This window comes from Lampetra fluviatilis, chromosome 1 (assembly GCF_964198595.1).
Source record: "Lampetra fluviatilis chromosome 1, kcLamFluv1.1, whole genome shotgun sequence".
Taxonomy (NCBI): Eukaryota; Metazoa; Chordata; class Hyperoartia; order Petromyzontiformes; family Petromyzontidae; genus Lampetra; species Lampetra fluviatilis.
The window spans coordinates 37,294,235-37,311,827 of NC_136275.1; the positions used below are offsets into that span (position 1 = coordinate 37,294,235).

The 17,593-nt window shown below is 54.0% G+C and overlaps 1 protein-coding gene across 2 annotated transcripts in view; it reads left to right on the forward strand.

Moving 5' to 3' along the window:
* The window catches only part of LOC144935253 (uncharacterized), a 43,275-nt gene extending 28,397 nt beyond the window's left edge, over positions 1-14,878 (forward strand). For both annotated transcript variants that reach the window (XM_078861823.1, XM_078861830.1), the window contains exons 6-16: positions 252-860; positions 1,869-2,009; positions 2,359-2,394; positions 6,101-6,200; positions 7,502-7,605; positions 9,421-9,561; positions 9,880-9,961; positions 10,580-10,717; positions 11,334-11,510; positions 12,793-12,936; positions 14,631-14,878. In XM_078861823.1, the coding sequence (XP_078717949.1) occupies positions 252-860; positions 1,869-2,009; positions 2,359-2,394; positions 6,101-6,200; positions 7,502-7,605; positions 9,421-9,561; positions 9,880-9,961; positions 10,580-10,717; positions 11,334-11,510; positions 12,793-12,936; positions 14,631-14,747 (1,789 nt within the window). In that variant the 3' untranslated portion in view covers positions 14,748-14,878. The remainder of the gene's footprint in view (positions 1-251; positions 861-1,868; positions 2,010-2,358; positions 2,395-6,100; positions 6,201-7,501; positions 7,606-9,420; positions 9,562-9,879; positions 9,962-10,579; positions 10,718-11,333; positions 11,511-12,792; positions 12,937-14,630) is intronic.
* The last annotated feature ends 2,715 nt before the right edge of the window (positions 14,879-17,593 follow it).

The window sequence follows — 17,593 nt, forward strand, 5'->3', positions numbered from 1 at the left end:
GTCACGTGGGTAGAAAATAAAATCAATCACGACGTTTCGGGTGCAACACAAGCGTCCGTCATCAGGTGGGACGGACTTTACCGAAAGAGCCAAAGAGAATGAGGTTTTCCTGGGTAAATAATTTTATTTATTATGATTATAACTAAAGCAAAACCAGCCTATGAGTGAATGAAATGCATTATCGTAGCGAACATATTCATCTCTGGAAATCGCTGAGCTTACAAACGAAAAAACCTTTCTATTTATTTCAGTCAATCGGCGGAACCCACGGGCAGCAGCGACCGCCACCAGCGAGAAGCTACGGGAGATTTGGGCGAAGGAGAGGAGTCTCGGAGAGCCGTCGGTCGCGGTGACCTCCCGGAGGCCGGGTTCGAGTTTGGGTCCCGCCAGGGTCTTTGGAACTCGTCCCACATTGGCGATGGAGATCAACCACGGACGTCCGGCAGAGGACGGGATCCGGACGGTGCTCAGGACAGAGGCGCTAGCGCCGTAGGGGTGGAACGAACCTTCGTGGCGGGAGACAGCCTGACCGGCGTCAGCGACTTTTCTGAAGTTGGCGCGGGGACTGCGCCCTCTGAAACGCGCGGTCTCAATCACGCAAGCGACCACCGCCGCCATGACCACCACGCGGTGCCGGGGCATCGCGAGGACGACCAAGGGTGGGGGAGGCCCAACAGGACCGGCCCGGAGCCGAAACCGGCGGTGAACGGAGTGGAGGAGTTTGAGGAGAGCGGCGACGGTGAGGAGGCGACGGCGGCGGCGGTGAGGGCACCTCGGAGACACGACCTCTCCGCCAGCGACACCTGGTCGCTCCGGGCGCCATCCTACGGCTCGCGGTTCTCCACCTCCAGCCCGGCCAGGTGAGAGGCACGGAGAGAGAGAGAGAGAGCGCCGCGCCGATTGTGCCACCGCGCTACGCCGTGACCCTTTGACTGCTCGCGACGGATGTGACGAATTATTAATCGATAGATGCTAACGAGCAAAATTCTACGCGCGTATAATTTTGCTCGTTAGCATCCGTAGGTTACATTGAATGGTTTGTGCACGGTTTGTTTTTGGGCACACCTCAAATGAGTACCTGGTGCGGTGTGTCAACTTCGCCACTGGGGAGACAAAGGTGGTCGGGCGTGTCGCTGGCCACCAATCCCTACGTGTATTGTGCTGGCCTTCATACGCGTTCGTGAACAGCACTTGCCCCATCAGTCTGTTAAGGCTATATGGGGGATCCTTGTCTGATTGCACACCTGCGATCCAGCGCTTTGGAGGAAAGGGTTGATGGATTACATATAAATTTGCAAACCTCCAAAACCCGCTGGGTTTCAAGGTAGCTGGGAGATGTCATCGTCAATATGATGCACACTCAATGATGGCGCATCATATTGGTTTCTCTGTGAGTATATTGGTCTCTTTGTGAGTCTCGCGGTCTCTATGTGAGTCTATTAGTGTCTATGTGAGTCTCGCGATCTCTATGTGAGTCTATTAGTGTCTATGTGAGTATCGTGGTCTCTATGTGAGTCTATTAGTGTCTATGTGAGTCGCGTGGTGTCTATGTGAGTCTATTACTGTCTATGTGAGTCTATTAGTGTATATGTGAGTCTCGCGGTCTCTATGTGAGTCTATTAGTGTCTATGTGGGTCTCGTGGTGTCTATGTGAGTCTATTACTGTCTATGTGAGTCTCGCGGTCTCTATGTGAGTCTCCACCGAATGGGTCGAGTCTCGCTCTGGCACACCAAGTATGCCACAAATCTCCCCTAATGCCATCGGCGATAGGATGGACGGCCTATAGCCACCATCATCAGCCATCGTCAGCCATCATCACCATCACTGCTCATCACGATCGAACGGCGGCCCCCCGTTGTCTCCCCAGCGCGGGGGAGCCGGGCGGGAGGGAGGAGGCGCCGGGCGAGGATGGCGACGACGGCGAGGGCTCCTACTGCCTCTGCTGCCGACAGAGGATCGCTCGGCTCAAGGAGCTCGACAGGAGACTCACCCAGCTGCACCTCACTGGGTGAGAGGGCGAGAGAGAGAGACTGAGGAGTGGGCCACGGCTCGGCCATCTCCAAGCGACGCGCGAGGCCGTTCCAGACGCGCGCTCTCGGGGCCTAATCCCGGAGCGGATTTGAGAAAGGGCGATCAAGGGGAATGTGTCGGGGGGGGGGGCGGTGATGGGGGGGGGGGGGCTTTAGAAGGCTTGGTCAGCGCTCCGGTGAGATTTGTTCCTGTGAGGTGGGTGAGATCCCTTAATGTTTTCACCCTTTGGAAGTAGACACCCGGCTACTGCTGCTTACTGCCTGTTGCTCATGGGTTTACTACCGACACAGTTTACGCCAATTCACGTTATGTTTGTTTGTTTTCAGACCGAGGCAGAGGATATCCACGAAAGCGTTTGCGAGGTAAATAACAATTTTTTTTTTTTACAAGTTATTTTATTGAAAAAAAATTAACCCGTAAAAACTAAGTTTTTCACTATAAATCCTTTATATGCGTGGCGGCAAGAGTCCTCTCGTCCTCTGGCTTGAGATGGCTGCCACCTACGGGTCAGATGATTGCCTGCCACCATTAAGCAATTGGTAATTAAATATATATATTTTTTTCCTAAAAAGGGTAACATTTTGGAAAATAATTTTCAGGAAAATACATTGTCACGCACAACGAGTCTGTGTGCAAAATGTCAGCTCGATTGGATCACGGGAAGTGGGTTAAAAAACGACCGAAAGATTTGCACGGTCGTAAGCGCGCAAGCAAGCAGGCAAGTGAACTTAATATAAAGGATTTAAAAAGGAAACGCACCAAGGGTGTCGAGTCAAATGTGAGCAGATGGCTTGTTTGTGAGCATGGCTCCCGACCCCAACCCCCGTAACCCGCACCAGGATGGGAATCTCGCGGTGATGTTCACCCTGCGGCGCTGAGTACACTCGCCAACCGCACGAGGACGCTGTGAGCTATTCCACCTCATCATCGTGTCGCCGAATTTTTTTTATTTTATCAGGTAAAGGCCCACTGAGCCACACACTGTCGCTGTTGTTTTTTTGTCAAAAGCGACCTAGCTATCACAAAGGATAGCTCAACCAAGTGACTCATCGCCCACGTGGATATTTATAGCAGCAGCAGCCAAATACTGTAAACGCGTGTTGATTCTGCATGTTGGGGGAGACTATCAACACGCAGCTATTTTTATTTTACCAGGTGTACGGCCCACTGAGGTACGTAGATATTTTACTGGTAGGAACCTCCTGGTTACACCAGCCCACAGGAGATGATTGTGTCCGTCCGTCGTGCAGGGAGGGGCTGGGTGGGGAGGGGAGGGTGGGGAGGGGCTGGGTGGGGAGGGGCTGGTCACCCCGTGGTGCCCTTATAAAACTCAGCGTTTAACCTACTCACGCCGGCTTGTGCCCGCCCTCACAGTCGGGCATATTTGCGGAATACACCACGCCGCCGTTGACCCTGGCCATTGACCGAGCAACCCAACGTTTCTACCAGCTCCCTCCGCAGGAATGTGTTTTTAAAAGCGACCTGACTTTCACAATTTATAGCTCAACGAAGTGGATTGTCGTCATGTGAAAATGTAATGCAACCAAATACCCTTAAACCGGAGGACCCGGAGATAAATCCACACGACCACAGGGAGAGAGACACCGCAGACTCCAAATATACAGCAGCAGGCGTCAGGGTCGGGATCGAAATGACAACCTCCTGTATACCAGGCGAGGTCGTTAACATCTCACCACCATGGTGCTGCCTCACAGCATAGACGCGAATCACTGTGCTACTGCTCCACCCAAGAGGCAAGGCTGTACACGAACGAGCCAGTGTTGGAAACTCCACATTCGCATGGCGAGGACGATCTCGCCATACAATGGATGAAGGAAACCAGCGGTGGTATTAGAGGTTCTTTGGGTTAGATCGCGTAAATATATAAATGGGTCGTTAAACCCGCCACCACCCGACACAGCCAATTAATAAGGGTTGTCCCGTAAACAGAATCACGCCATATTATTATATTGTATTATTTTATTATGTTTCATTTTTATTATTTTATTACTTCCCTTCTACGTGACTTTACCGAAAAAACCAAGAAGAAGAATCACGCCAATTATGTACTAGTACAGCACACCGGTGTGTTGCAGAGCAAAGCCACAATATTTACAATTGTGGCTTGGCTCTCCAACACACAACCGGTGTGCTGTACTAGTAACGAATTGGCCACGTTCTGTTTACGTGACAACCCTTACTAGTTGGCTGTGTCGGGTGATGGCGGGTTTATATATTGACGCGATCTAACCCAAAAAAAACCTGGATTATGGATGATATTGGTGGATGATATTGGTCGCTGCAGTACCGCGACTCGCCCAGAGAGGGCCTCTCACGGGCCTCGGGCTCCGCATGCCCTCCCCATCGCCATCCTCCCTCCCTCCCCATCACCATCATCATCATCCTCCTCCCCCTCCACCACCCCCCATCGTCTCCGCCACACCTCAGTGGCCGAGGCTGCGATGCCCAGCGCTGGGAGCAGGGAGAACAGAGGGGCCGGGGGAGCCGGCGGCACGGGCAGGGAGAGGACGGGCAGGTGGCCTCGTGGTGCCGCGGATGGGATAAAACAAAGACGGCCTTGCCTCTGCTGATCAGCTCCTTATCACGTACATACACACACACACAGATACACACACATGCATACACACACACACAGACACGCATACACACATATATAGATACACACACACACATATATGCAGACAGACACACACACATGCATACACACATGCACTGCACATGCACACACACACAGACACGCATACACACACACATATGCAGACACAAACACGCATACACACACACATTCACACACACATAGACACACATACTGTATATATGCAGACAGACACACACGCACACACACGCATACACACACGCACACACATTTACAGACCCACATTTACAGACACACATACAGAAACACAGACACATGAACGCACATATATATAGACACACAGACATATAGACACACACATATATACATACACAGGCATATATACAGACACGCACGCATACACACACATATACACACACATACAGAAACACATATACACACATACAGAAACACGCACACACACACGCACACACACACGCATACACACATGCACACACACACATACAGAAACACACACACGCACGCACATACACGCGCGCTGGCGCGGTGCTCTCCGTACAGGATGACTGTGCTGTGGTTTATGCCTTTGCCAGAGCCGTGAGCACTTTAAGCAATTAGACGGGCTGGGGCCGTGGTGATGCGCGTTCGAGCTGGGATACCCCCCTGGGTAACGACGGCGATCCGAAGGGGGTTGATGTGGGTGGGTGGGTTGGGGGGACAGCGCATCTCAGGTTGAGAGGCGTGGGATTTTGGTTAGGGCTGTTGGGTCTGGGCAGGGAGGGGGTGGCTGTGGTTGAGGTCTCCGCCTTGGCTTTTGTTCCGTGCACAAAGTGGCTCTTGGGGGGCTACTGCGTGAGAACACGGGGGAGGGCTCTGATTGAGCCGTGCGTGATCGCTGTGTCGGATCGACTGCATGAGAAACCGCGATGGTTCGGCTACGCGTGTGGTTTAGTGGTGTGTGTGTGTGATGGTGTATGTGATGGTTGCGGTGTGTAAAACATCACCGGGGGAGACATAGGCGGCCGGGCGTGCTGGTGGTCACCCACCCCCTTCGTAGGCGCTACTCGCTAACAGCACTTGCCCCAGCAGTCAAAGGCGATAGTCTTTGTCTTTGATGGTGTTGCTTCTGACTGCCACTGTTAACGACTGTTTTTCAAACAGCGTAGCCTGGCTTCTTCACGAGCCGATGAGCGCGACGCGATTCCCCTTTTATTTTCTATGGCGAACGCTCCTGCACATCGGACCCCTTCGCTTCGTAGCAACAAAACGAACCAGCCAGCAACATCGCCACTTCCCGGCATCGACGGGGCAACGCGGCAATACATTCTCGCCCATTTCTTTCACGACGTGCGGATCTGACCCAGGCGTCCGGAAGACTTTTGCGCCGCTGACCTTTGGCTCGTGCCCCCCGCGACGCTGCCACACGTCCTCTCGTTGTCTTCTCCGTGCAGGCGTCTGCTGCCCGGGGGACACAGGAAGTCGGCGAGCTGCAGCAACCAGGAGGACTTCTTTGGGGAAAGCCCAGACACGGGGAGTGAGGTCAACCAAAGGGTGAGTGGAGTCATCAGCAGCGGCGGCAGCAGCAGCAACAGCAGCATAGTCACTATCGTCACCACTGTGTGGGACTCAAGATTCAATTTCCATTCTTGCGCATGGTGGCACTGTGGTTCGGGAGATAAATGCCAATGTGGAGATCTGCTGCTGCTAGCCACGACAAGAGGGCTTCAGGAGTTCGTGTCGTTTTTGCCGTTCCTTCTCGGTTGACGGGGCGCAGACTGCAGCGGTTTACTAAAGGGTCCCACGGTGGCGAGATGTTTACTACCTCGCCTGGAATATAGGAGGTTGTGGGTTCGATCGTGACCCTGACGCCTGCTGTATATTTGGAGCTTGCGTGTCTCTCCGTGGTCGCGTGGATTTCTCTCTGGGCCCTCTGGTTTTTCCCTCCACATTTAGAATCGACGTGAGTTTAGAGTATTTTGCCACTATTAATGTCCACAAGAGCCACTTAGTTGAGCTATCATTTGTGGCCAGGTTGCTTCTAAAAAAGAGCTACATAGCTCAGTGGGCCTTACCTGGTAAAAAAAGATATATATTTTAGTTTAGTTTACATGGTCCATAGTTTGAGACTCGGCTTTACATCTCGACAGCCCATGGTCAGCCATACGAGCATGTGGGCACCAGCTATGCAGATTTTGTCTTGCACCAGGCTCAACATGCTGGTGGGGTGGCTATGGACGTCTTGGCAACGTGATGTGGCACCGACTTGGTGTGCGTGCCACCGCTACCACGTGGGACTGCGGAGCCACGCAGCAGAGAGCCGTCCCTCCGTGTTGTTGAGGGTTGTCCCCTTGTGACGGACAGACGGGGAAAGTGAGAATTCCGATTGGACTGGATGGAGTTTGTGATGACCAAGTGGTCACGTGGCTCGGATGAAAAAGGTCTTTGATGGGAAACGCAAGAAGACGTCACTGGCATTAACACCACCACGTTACCTTGTCGAACCGAATCACCCTGATGCACCCAATCACGTCAGGTCTCAGAAGCTAAGTGGCTTGGAGCCTGGATTTTGCTCGGAAGGGCGACCGCCGTGTGCGCTAAAGGCCGCCGCAAGGGCCCAAGCTGTGGGCTTGTAGGGCACGGTGCAGCGAAATCCATCGTGTTAATTTTTTATGTTCTCCCTACGTTCAGTGGCGGCAATCTTGATCTCGTGTGCCGGGTGCAAACATATTTTCCGGGTGACTGGTAAATCGGAGCAAGCGGGCGCGTGACCAGCAGCTGCCACTGGACGTGGTGTGCCGGGAACTCGGGCAGACCCCGTCTGATATACGATCCCTGCTCGCTTCCCCGCGTAGATGAGCTTGCTGGAGAGCAAGGTGCTGGAGCTGGAGAGCGACTCGGTCATCACGTGCGACCTGCAGACGCAGATCAAGCAAGAGAACACGACTCTCATCCACAGGTAAGGAAGGGGCGGTGAAGCGCAGAGAGACGGAACGCAAAGAGCACTCGTAATAGCCTACACCGGCTGTTACGAGTGCTGCACGACACGAGATGATGGTGGTGCGGGGGGACGTGGGGCGGGATGATTTTCCAGCACCGTGCCTCGGCCGCCCCACCTCTCCCCGGCACCGACGTACGGGGAGAAGAGATGACGCTGTTTTGCGTCGGTTTTCGTGACTGTGTCATGTCACCTCCGTGATGTGGGTTCGTGTTGGGCAGCGCGTGCTCTTGAACTACGTCGGACGTGGGCGGCGGTGGCCGGCAACTTGGTGTGAAATTGAGAGAACGTTAAGCAGCTCCGTCGAGCTCCTGAAGAAGCTGCAAGTGTGGGAAGCGAAACGTCGGACGTCGAGTGCTCAGTTAAGATGTATTTACCCGGGAGAGTTCTGCTCGGTCTCGGGAGCGACGATCGCTAAGAATTTTCCCAATTCGGAAAATTTGCCGGCCTTGGTTTTTTTTTGTAAGTAGGAACCTTGACACCGCCGGCACAAAGTGGCCTACTCTCTTCCGAAACCACATCACGGGCTCTCGAACGCCCACTGCGAAAGCACGTTTTCAGATAGATTTAGATAGATTATATTATATTTATCTACGGGCCTCCTTTCTGCCAGTATCAAGATGATGGCAATGACAGATCATTACTTATTTCACCAGGAAGGACGCAATAAGCCGCTGGGCTCTATTCCGTGGGTGTCCAGCGACGGTGCACACGTGAAACAGTGCGGATGTTAGTGACAACTGTGGTTACGTTGGTCGCGATATTTAGGGGTTTGGTACACCTGCAACTACGGCAAGTCTTCGCCCAACGCGGGGGTTGCGTTCCTGAAATCGCTGCGTGAAGTGAATCCGCGTTGAGCGGGGAGTGATTTTCCCGTGAGCAATAATGGTGAAGGGGGGGGGGGGATTGCCGTTCCAGTCCGTAATTTTATTTTCGTTTCAATTTGACAGAACGGTACACTGGTTTGCATGTTACTTTTTAACTGTGTCGTGTTTATACGGTATTTCTATTCATATGCTACGGTCGTTTATTTAAGTATAAAGTGTTTGATAGAGAGATGTGGCAAGTGATAGAGATGAGGGAGTGAGATGACGCTACGCACACAAAGATGCTGCCGGAACACAGACTGGGGAAGAGGAAGACACTCCGTGTATCACAGCGCGCATCAGGACTAAAGTACTGCAGTGCCAGCTCCCAGCATCAACGAACAACGCTGCCAACACCCACACCGCTCAAAAAAGTAGTCCATCACATGCTCGACTCGTGTTGTAGTGAGTAGTCCGTCACACGCTAGACTCGTGTTGTAGTGAGTAGTCCGTCACGCGCTCGACTCGTGTTGTAGTGAGTAGTCCGTCACACGCTAGACTCGTGTTGTAGTGAGTAGTCCGTCACACGCTAGACTCGTGTTGTAGTGAGTAGTCCGTCACGCGCTCGACTCGTGTTGTAGTGAGTAGTCCGTCACGCGCTAGACTCACGGTATAGCGGGCGTGGTGCGTGCCAGGTGAAAAAGTTCCATAAAATAAAAAACGCGTTCAAGCGAAAAAGCGTAGCGTGTTGAACGGGGATGTACCGTATTAACCAGGGCGGCCGCAGAGCTTGAACCGCGAGCCTTCGCGACAAATCTTCAACGGCGCTACCGCCCTGTACGAGTCGCCGCGGCACACCTCGAACACGCGGTCGGAAAGCGTCGGGAGAAGAACGTGTTTTTTGTTGCGAAGGTTGCGGCGGGTCCCCTCTAGCGGTGTGCGCGCCCCCGTTGCTCGCGTGCGTGCGCAGGATAAACGAGCTGGAGGATCGTCTGCGGGAGACGGAGGTGCGCTCGGAGCTGCGCTCGCACGAGGTGTCACACCGCCACCAGGAGGTGCTCGCCAGGGTGGAGCGCCACAAGGTGTCGGAGCTGGAGGCACTGCGGGCGCGGTGCGTGGCTCGCTCGCGCACTTGCTCGCTCGCTAACTCATCCTCACCGCAATAATGATGAGGATGACGATGATGACGATTCACTATTTCACGACCTCGCTCACCCTCCGTCCCCGGCACCTCCGATGAGCACGGTTGGCTACGTAGAGTGCGAAAGAAGTTCAACATGCATATATACATCGTCCTTCCAGGCTAAGGCAGTCGTTGAGGATGATGGCACACTCCCCCTCTCGCTCACCCTTGCGCTAAGCCTACAGCAGCTGACAATGATGGTGACTCACGCACTGACTCAGCCTCGCCCTCGCCTTGCTATCCCAGGCTGCTGCAGGTGGAAGAAGAGGGTTCTGCTCTGAAGGCGACCGTCGCGCATCTGAAAACACTGGCACACAGACTGACGGAGGTGAGCACGCACTCACGCACGCAAGTTCACACACGTTACCACATGCACGCACTATCGCATGTACGAACACCAATGCACACATTCACATGAACACACACTAATGAACACGCTAAGGCTTACTAATGAACAAACATGAACACATATACAAGCACTCATACAAAAAGACAAAGGTCCCCCGTATAGCCTTAACAAACTGTTCGGGCAAGTGCTGTTCGCGAGCGAACATGAAAGCCGGCACGGCACACGAGCGGGGTGATGGCCAGCACCACTCACAACTGCCTTTGTCTTTCAAATGGCAATGTTTATACATTGCACCAGGTACTCATTTGAGGCTGAGTCGACCTAGGGGTGGCCCAGGGACCGGTTCAGATAATCGTCACCGGCATTTGCCATGAGCGGAAATTGACCTCAGGTCGCTGAGTTCGTAGCACAGCATGCTAACTGCTACACTACCGCTCCCCCCACACACACTCACATGCACTTATGCACATGCACACATGCGCTCACGTGCACACTCGCACTCACTCGCACGCACTCATGCACGTACACATAAGTGAGCACAGCCTGTCCTGCACACACCAAATGCTCTTCTTGCTGTGTGCACGCATCCCCGTGCAGGAGAAGGAGGCACTGGCGGAGCGGCTGGAGGAGTCCGTGTGCCGTCTGTCCGAGGAGGTGACGCTCGGCCGCACGCTCACCGACAAACTGCGGCAGGACGAGCAGCGCTTCCAGCACGAGCACGTGGCCACACACGAGGCACGCAGCGCACCATTTGGGCACGGGCATCAATAGGGCACGACACCAGTAGGGCATGGGCACCAAAAGACCTCGGGCACCAGTGGGGCACGAGACCCAGTAGGGCATGGGCACAGGTACGGGTCAAGGATAGGGTTCAAGTCAGAGGAAGGTTCGTGACAAAAATGTTAGAATATGGGTCTGGGTGAAGATCAGGACTAAGGTCAGAGTTTGGGTTGAGATCAGAGTTATGGTCAGATTCATATTTATGGCTAAAATCATGGTCCCTATTGAGATCTGGGTTTGAAATCAGAGTTGGGTCTGGGTTAAGGTGAGCATCCAGGGTGAAGATCAGGAGGGTTAGGGTCAGGATTATGGCTAGCATCAAAGGGAGAGTCGTAAGCTTAGAGTTAGAACCATCGTTATCATGAGGATCAGCGTCAGCGTAAGAATTCGGAGGACTGAGTATTAATGGCAAGGTAAACTGAGACACGTGTCGGAGCGAGTTTCACCCATCGCAGCTGTTATCCAAAGCGACGAGTGACCGCGCGCGCGCGTTCTCGACGCGACAGCCGCATGCGCTGACGACGCACGCCCACTCGCACGTCTCACCCCGCTCGTGCCCGCGTCCGCGCAGCTGATCGAGGAGCTGCGGCGGGAGCTGGAGGGGCTGCAGCTGCTGCGGCTGGAGGCGGAGCGGAGCGCGGCGCTGGGAGGAGCGCGCAGGAGGCTCGGATCCAGCACGGGCCTGCAGGAGTACCAGGCGCGCACCCGCGAGGTGGAGCTGGAACACGAAGTGCGGCGCCTTCGGCAGGTGAGACCCCCGCCGGCGATGGGATTCCTCGCCTGGCATGGCCACCCTCTCACACCGCTGCCTACGTCGTCACCAACTCGACCGCCAACCCACGCTGTCGCCCACCGAAACTCTCATCCACCCTCTCACCCACTCGCCCACCCACGTACTCTCTCACACACCCACTCATCTACCTTATCACCCACCCTGTCATCCACTAGACCACCTACCGACCTTATCAACCCACCAAACGGCCCATACACTTACCCACACGCCTTCCCACCAAAACACGTCTTACCTCCGAGCTACCGAACATGCCTCTTACCCGCCAAACTACCTACCATGTCATTCGCTCAACTTCCCATCCTGATAAATTAATCACCCTCTCACCCACTTTCTCACTTACACTCTCACCCACTAAATTGCCTACAACACTCTCACCCACTCACTCATTCACCAGCCCACCCCCTCACCCAACCTCCAATTGTTCCCTGACTCAATCACACAAACACCAACACACTCATTGGCCCATCCACCTGTACCCACTCACCTTCCTGCCAACCCACCATCTCACCCACCTATGTTCTCGATCTCTCTCTATCATCAGCCCACCCTCTCACCCACCCACCCACCCACCCACCCACCCTCTCACCCACCCACCCACCCTCTCACCCACCCACCCACCCTCTCACCCACCCACCCATCCTCTTACCCACCCATCCACCCTCTCACCCACCCACCCTCTCACCCACCCACCCACCCACCCACCCTCTTACCCACCCACCCACCCTCTCACCCACCCACCCACCCACCCACCCTCTCACTCACCCACCCACCCACCCACCCTCTCACCCACCCACCTTCTTACCCACCCATCCACCCTCTCACCCACCCACCCACCCTCTCACCCAACCACCCACCCACCCTCTTACCCACCCACCCACCCACCCACCCTCTCACCCACCCACCCTCTCACCCACCCACCCACCCTCTCACCCACCCACCCACCCTCTCACCCACCCACCCACCCTCTCACCCACCCACCCACCCACCCTCTCACCCACCCATCCACCCTCTCACCCACCCACCCACCCTCTCACCAACCCACCCACCCACCCTCTCACCCACCCACCCACCCTCTCATCCACCCACCCACCCTCTCATCCACCCACCCACCCTCTCACCCACCCACCCACCCTCTCACCCACCCACCCACCCTCTCACCTACCCACCCACCCTCTCATCCACCCACCCACCCACCCACCCGTGCATCATTGTTGGCATCCTATGGTACACGTGGCAGGAACGCCAGCGTCTGCAGGAGCAGAACGAGGACCTGAGCGGACAAATCATCAGCACGAGTCTGCAGGGTGCCAAGAGCCTCTTGTCGGTGCCCACGCGCTCACAGGCGCTAGCGAGCAACCCTGACGGCGCCACTCACGAAGAGGCGAGCGAGCACCAGCAACAAGCACAGCACACCAGCGCACAATTGAATAGCTACACCAACATTCACAGCACCTTGAAGGCACACACTCTGTTCCAAGTAGCAAACACGAAGGACAGCGCCGGCCAATAGAGATTCAGCACCATGGACAACGACCTCATATAAACACATTCCTGTGGAGGGAGCTGGTAGGAACGTTGGGTTGCTCGGTCAATGGCCAGGGTCAACGGCGGCGTGGTGTATTCCGCAAATATGGCCGACTGTGAGGGCGGGCACAAGCCGGCGTGAGTAGGTTAAACGTTGAGTTTTATAAGGGCACCACGAGGTGACCAGCCCCTCCCCACCCAGCCCCTCCCCACCCTCCCCTCCCCACCCAGCCCCTCCCCACCCTCCCCACCCAGCCCCTCCCCTCTCCACCCAGCCCCACCCCTCCCATTTTTGGATGCACGACGGATGGACGGACACAATAATCCCCTGTGGGCTGGTGTAACCAGGAGGTTTCTACCAGTACGATTCAGCACCATGGACAACGCCATCCTATATAGATTCAGCACCAAGTACAGTGTCCTCCTATAAGCAGAAACAATAACAGCGCTCGCCTATAGAGATTCAGAACCATGGACAGCACTCGCTAAGCGCATCATCTCCTTTCAGCCAAACATAACATCTTACAGGCGTATCTCACTTGACGAGCGAGATGCTTTCCGAGAAAACTGATCGGTAAGCGAAAACTTGTTGAACGATTGTCGTTTGCCCATGAACTGCCTCATCATCCTGGCAATGATTGTAACTCGCCACCAAAGATCAGAGCATGACTAACCATGGTGATATGAAATGTAACAAGCCTGAATGAAGACACAGACTAAGATAATTTCATCATTTTATTAAACACTACAGTGCACTGAGGAAGACCAAAATTATAATTGGCTATATATACACACACAAAATATATATACTGTACTGAATTTACCGATTGGCTGACCTGATACAACTTGTTGGTAAAATGTTGCATCTCACACACCAGTAATTACCAACTAAGAGCGTTCGGCGATGAGACTAAGAGAATAACGACGTGAAATGCATAGACTCGGCCTCGACTGAAATTCCACAGGCCTTCGTCGACTAGACTGAGTCTGCGAGTAGATCAAAGCTCAGTTTAACACTAACTGATTACTAATGTAGCATAATCACAATAAAACACATTCCAAATGATTACTAATCTACAACTCGCATCGTAACAATAGCCTGATTACCAATCTAGTATATAATTACAATAACCCCCCCATCAAATCTTTGCACCAGATGAGTTAATGAGTTAATGATGACGTCACCCTGCTGCTGCTCTATATAAGAACGGGAGACAGAGCAGAGCCTCACCATTCTGGCGAATTGCCCGATGATGCTGGATGCAATTACCAGCGAAACGTCGTACTCAAATTGTAAATGTTGTGGTTTCATGCTTCAACACACCGGTGGGCTAAAGCAGTGAACTATTTGTCTTTTGTCAACGTGACACTTTTTTACTGATTGGCCGTGTCAGGTGGTGGAGGGTTACGACACATTTATAAATAACGCGATCTAAACCCAAAAACGTTGATTATGAATAGATCAAAGCTGTCCCACCGCTCACGGTGAGATGCGCGGCTGTTACCCCCCCTCCCCCCCACCACCACCACCACCACCCCCGTCTCCCGCAGGTGGTGGCGGCACTGCACGAAGTCGAGGAGATCAACGACCAGCTGCGGCAGTACATGGACCGCGTCATCCTCGCCATCCTCGAGACCAACCCCTCCATCCTGGAGATCAAGCCCTGAGCGCGCGGTGCGCCGGGTGGCCACTCCGGCACCGCCGACCTGGAGTCGAACATGGGAGTCCGAGGTCACGACCGGCTCTTGCCGACGCAGTCCGTCCGTGCGTCCCGTGCTGCGTGGCACGAGCTTGGAGTTTCGTGGGTGGCGGGGGGTGGCGGGGGGGGGAGACGCGACGACTTTTAAAATGGGGGGCCGGGCGTTCCACCTGAGTGCAGTGATGACGTCTCCGCTCTGGGGAGTTGAGACTCAGGCGTGCGACGATTCGTGCATTGGAATCGATTCGCAAACTGACGTTCGTCCTCGTCGAAGCGTTCGTCCTCATTAATCGTTTGCTATTCACGCAAATTGTGCGTCTGCACTACCTGCCGATATTATGTGTGCTTTTATGGTGTGAACAAAACTTTAAAACCGAGAGGGAGCAAACCACAAACAATACAAATGAGAGAGGACCCTCCAGACAGAATGAATCCATTGTTGAATTGAACTGAATGGTACTTGCCGATTTACAATGTACGAAAGTGACATTACTGTGACATTGAACGGAGCACCGCGATGGTTCTCTTGATAGTAACTTTATAGTTTATTTTTATCCAATTAAAACAAAGTCTCAATCCGCGTGTGGGAAAGCCCTGGACGCACAGCACAGGTGTGCATCCACAAGATCGGAGCGGTTTGTGTTTTGGGAAGGAAGGAGTTGGGGTGGGGTGGGGGAGGCTGCGTCTTCCCTTCAGCGCTGGAGGTAGCGACGGTCACTTTAACGTCACTGGTGCAATCCCCTGGAGTCGCGTGACATCATGTGCGGCTTCCGTTGAGTGCCGACGGCATTCCCGGCGGCCGCGTGGACGATGGACGACCAACAGCGCGGCGAGACACCTGCGGCCTGGGCTGTCGGATGGGCGGCTCAAGCGGTCAAAACCAAGGCACCAGCCCGAAGCCCGAACCACGGACACCCAACGTTCAGGAACGTGAGCGAGCGGGCGGACTTGTGTTTGCGTTGGATGCGGCTGCTGCTGCTGCTGCTGGTGCTTACAGGGATTGAGTCTCTTCCACTCCTCGACACTTGCGGTCGTGTCTGGAAGACCGACGCAAGATGTTGTATTTCGGTGGGGGGAGGGGGGGGGGCGGCGAGCGGGGGGTGGGGGGAGAGTTGTACGTAAAAACTTTGCAGTGCGGTGCCCTGCATAATTTTTCTCGCCGGTTCACCGACCCTCGTGGAATTGGAAGCGCGAATGAGATTAACGAGGTCGGTATGACGGCAGAATGAGTGGAGGGCAAACAAGTAAATAAATATCAAATCACTCGCCAGTCATGTTAGGCTAATGCACTGCGTTACGGGTAGCTGTGCACTTCGGACACGTGGTTCAAGGAATGTACATTTTGTTTTTGTAAAATGTCGGGATTTTGTCGTTGCGGAATTGCAGATATTTTTAAAAGGGATCGTCTTGTGTGTGTGTGTGTGTGGGGGGGGTGTAGATGGACTACAAATGTGTTGGGGTGCACGACCCCCCCCCCCCCAATCCCACATCTACCCTTTCCATACCACTGAGCCCCCCTCCCCATCACCTTGAGACTCCAATGGAGGGGGGTGGGGAGTCAGAATAAACCCGACACTTTCCACATTCGAGCCTGTGTTGAGTTTTCACTTGAGAGTAGTGGTTCTTAACTTTTACTGCAGCCTTGCACCCCTTTGCTCAATCGTAAAACAATTGTATAATGTTAATACATACATCGGGGTTTGATTAAACAAAGTAGTTGTTGTACTTACCTGCCCGTGCTTAATTTTTGTTTGGATGAATTACTTGCTGAAAAAAACCTGGCCATGTCTCGCACCGCCAGGGGGTTGCGTGCACCCCGGGTGAAGAAAGAACCGCTGCTTTAGGAGCTGCCGTATGAATGAAACTCCCCGTTCGTGCTGTCTCTGTGCGGTGGCCAGCAGAGGGCAGCACGGCAAGTGGGCTCTGTGTGGACCTTCGGGAGTTGTTATCCCCCCCCCTCCCTTGTGTGGACGGTGCCTTTTCTCGGCGTGCTCCGCGTTTCCTTCCACACGAAGCAAAACCACTCGCGAAAAACAACGCAATGCAGGAAAAGCACCACCAACCCCCCACCACCCCCCCCCCAACACCCCCCACCGCCCCCCACCCACCACCCCCCCAAGACCCCCCACCCCACCACCACCCCCCACCGCCACCAACCACCCACCACCCCCCCACCACCCAACCCCCATCCCCACCACCCACCACCCCCCCCCCCAACACCCACCATCCCCCCCAACACCCACCATCCCCCTAACACCCACCGCCCCCCACCCCCCCAATCCGATGAGCTATAAAGCTCTTTTTCACAGATGTCCAGCAGGAGCACGTCACCACATTCGTCAATAACACAGTGGTCTTTAAATGAAATATATATATACGAGGCGACGTTCAGGGCAATGGTTTACAGCAGAAAGAGAAAGGTGATTTTATTCTTCATTCTGGCTTCACTTCTTTGGCCTCTACTATATTCTACGAAAAAGGACCATGCCCGAAACGTCGCTTTTATATTTTTTGTCAGTGTTATCGATGAATGTGATGAAGTTTTTTTTTATTTGGAAGAGTGACCTGGGTTACGAAAATGTCAAAATCAAAGCAAGCTAAATAAAGGGCAGCATTGAAGCGAGTAGAAATCGGTACAAACACAACTGGACGAACATCAATCAGTAGGAAATCGTATCCTCCCCTTGGCGTAAGTCGCCTGAGCGTGGAGAGACCGGGTGCCGAGGTGACGCCAGTAAAGTCGGGCGCGAGGTTTGGTTTTGGCGGACGGTCAGACCGACAGAGTTGGAAGTTGAAGGATTGTGGGAAGTCTTC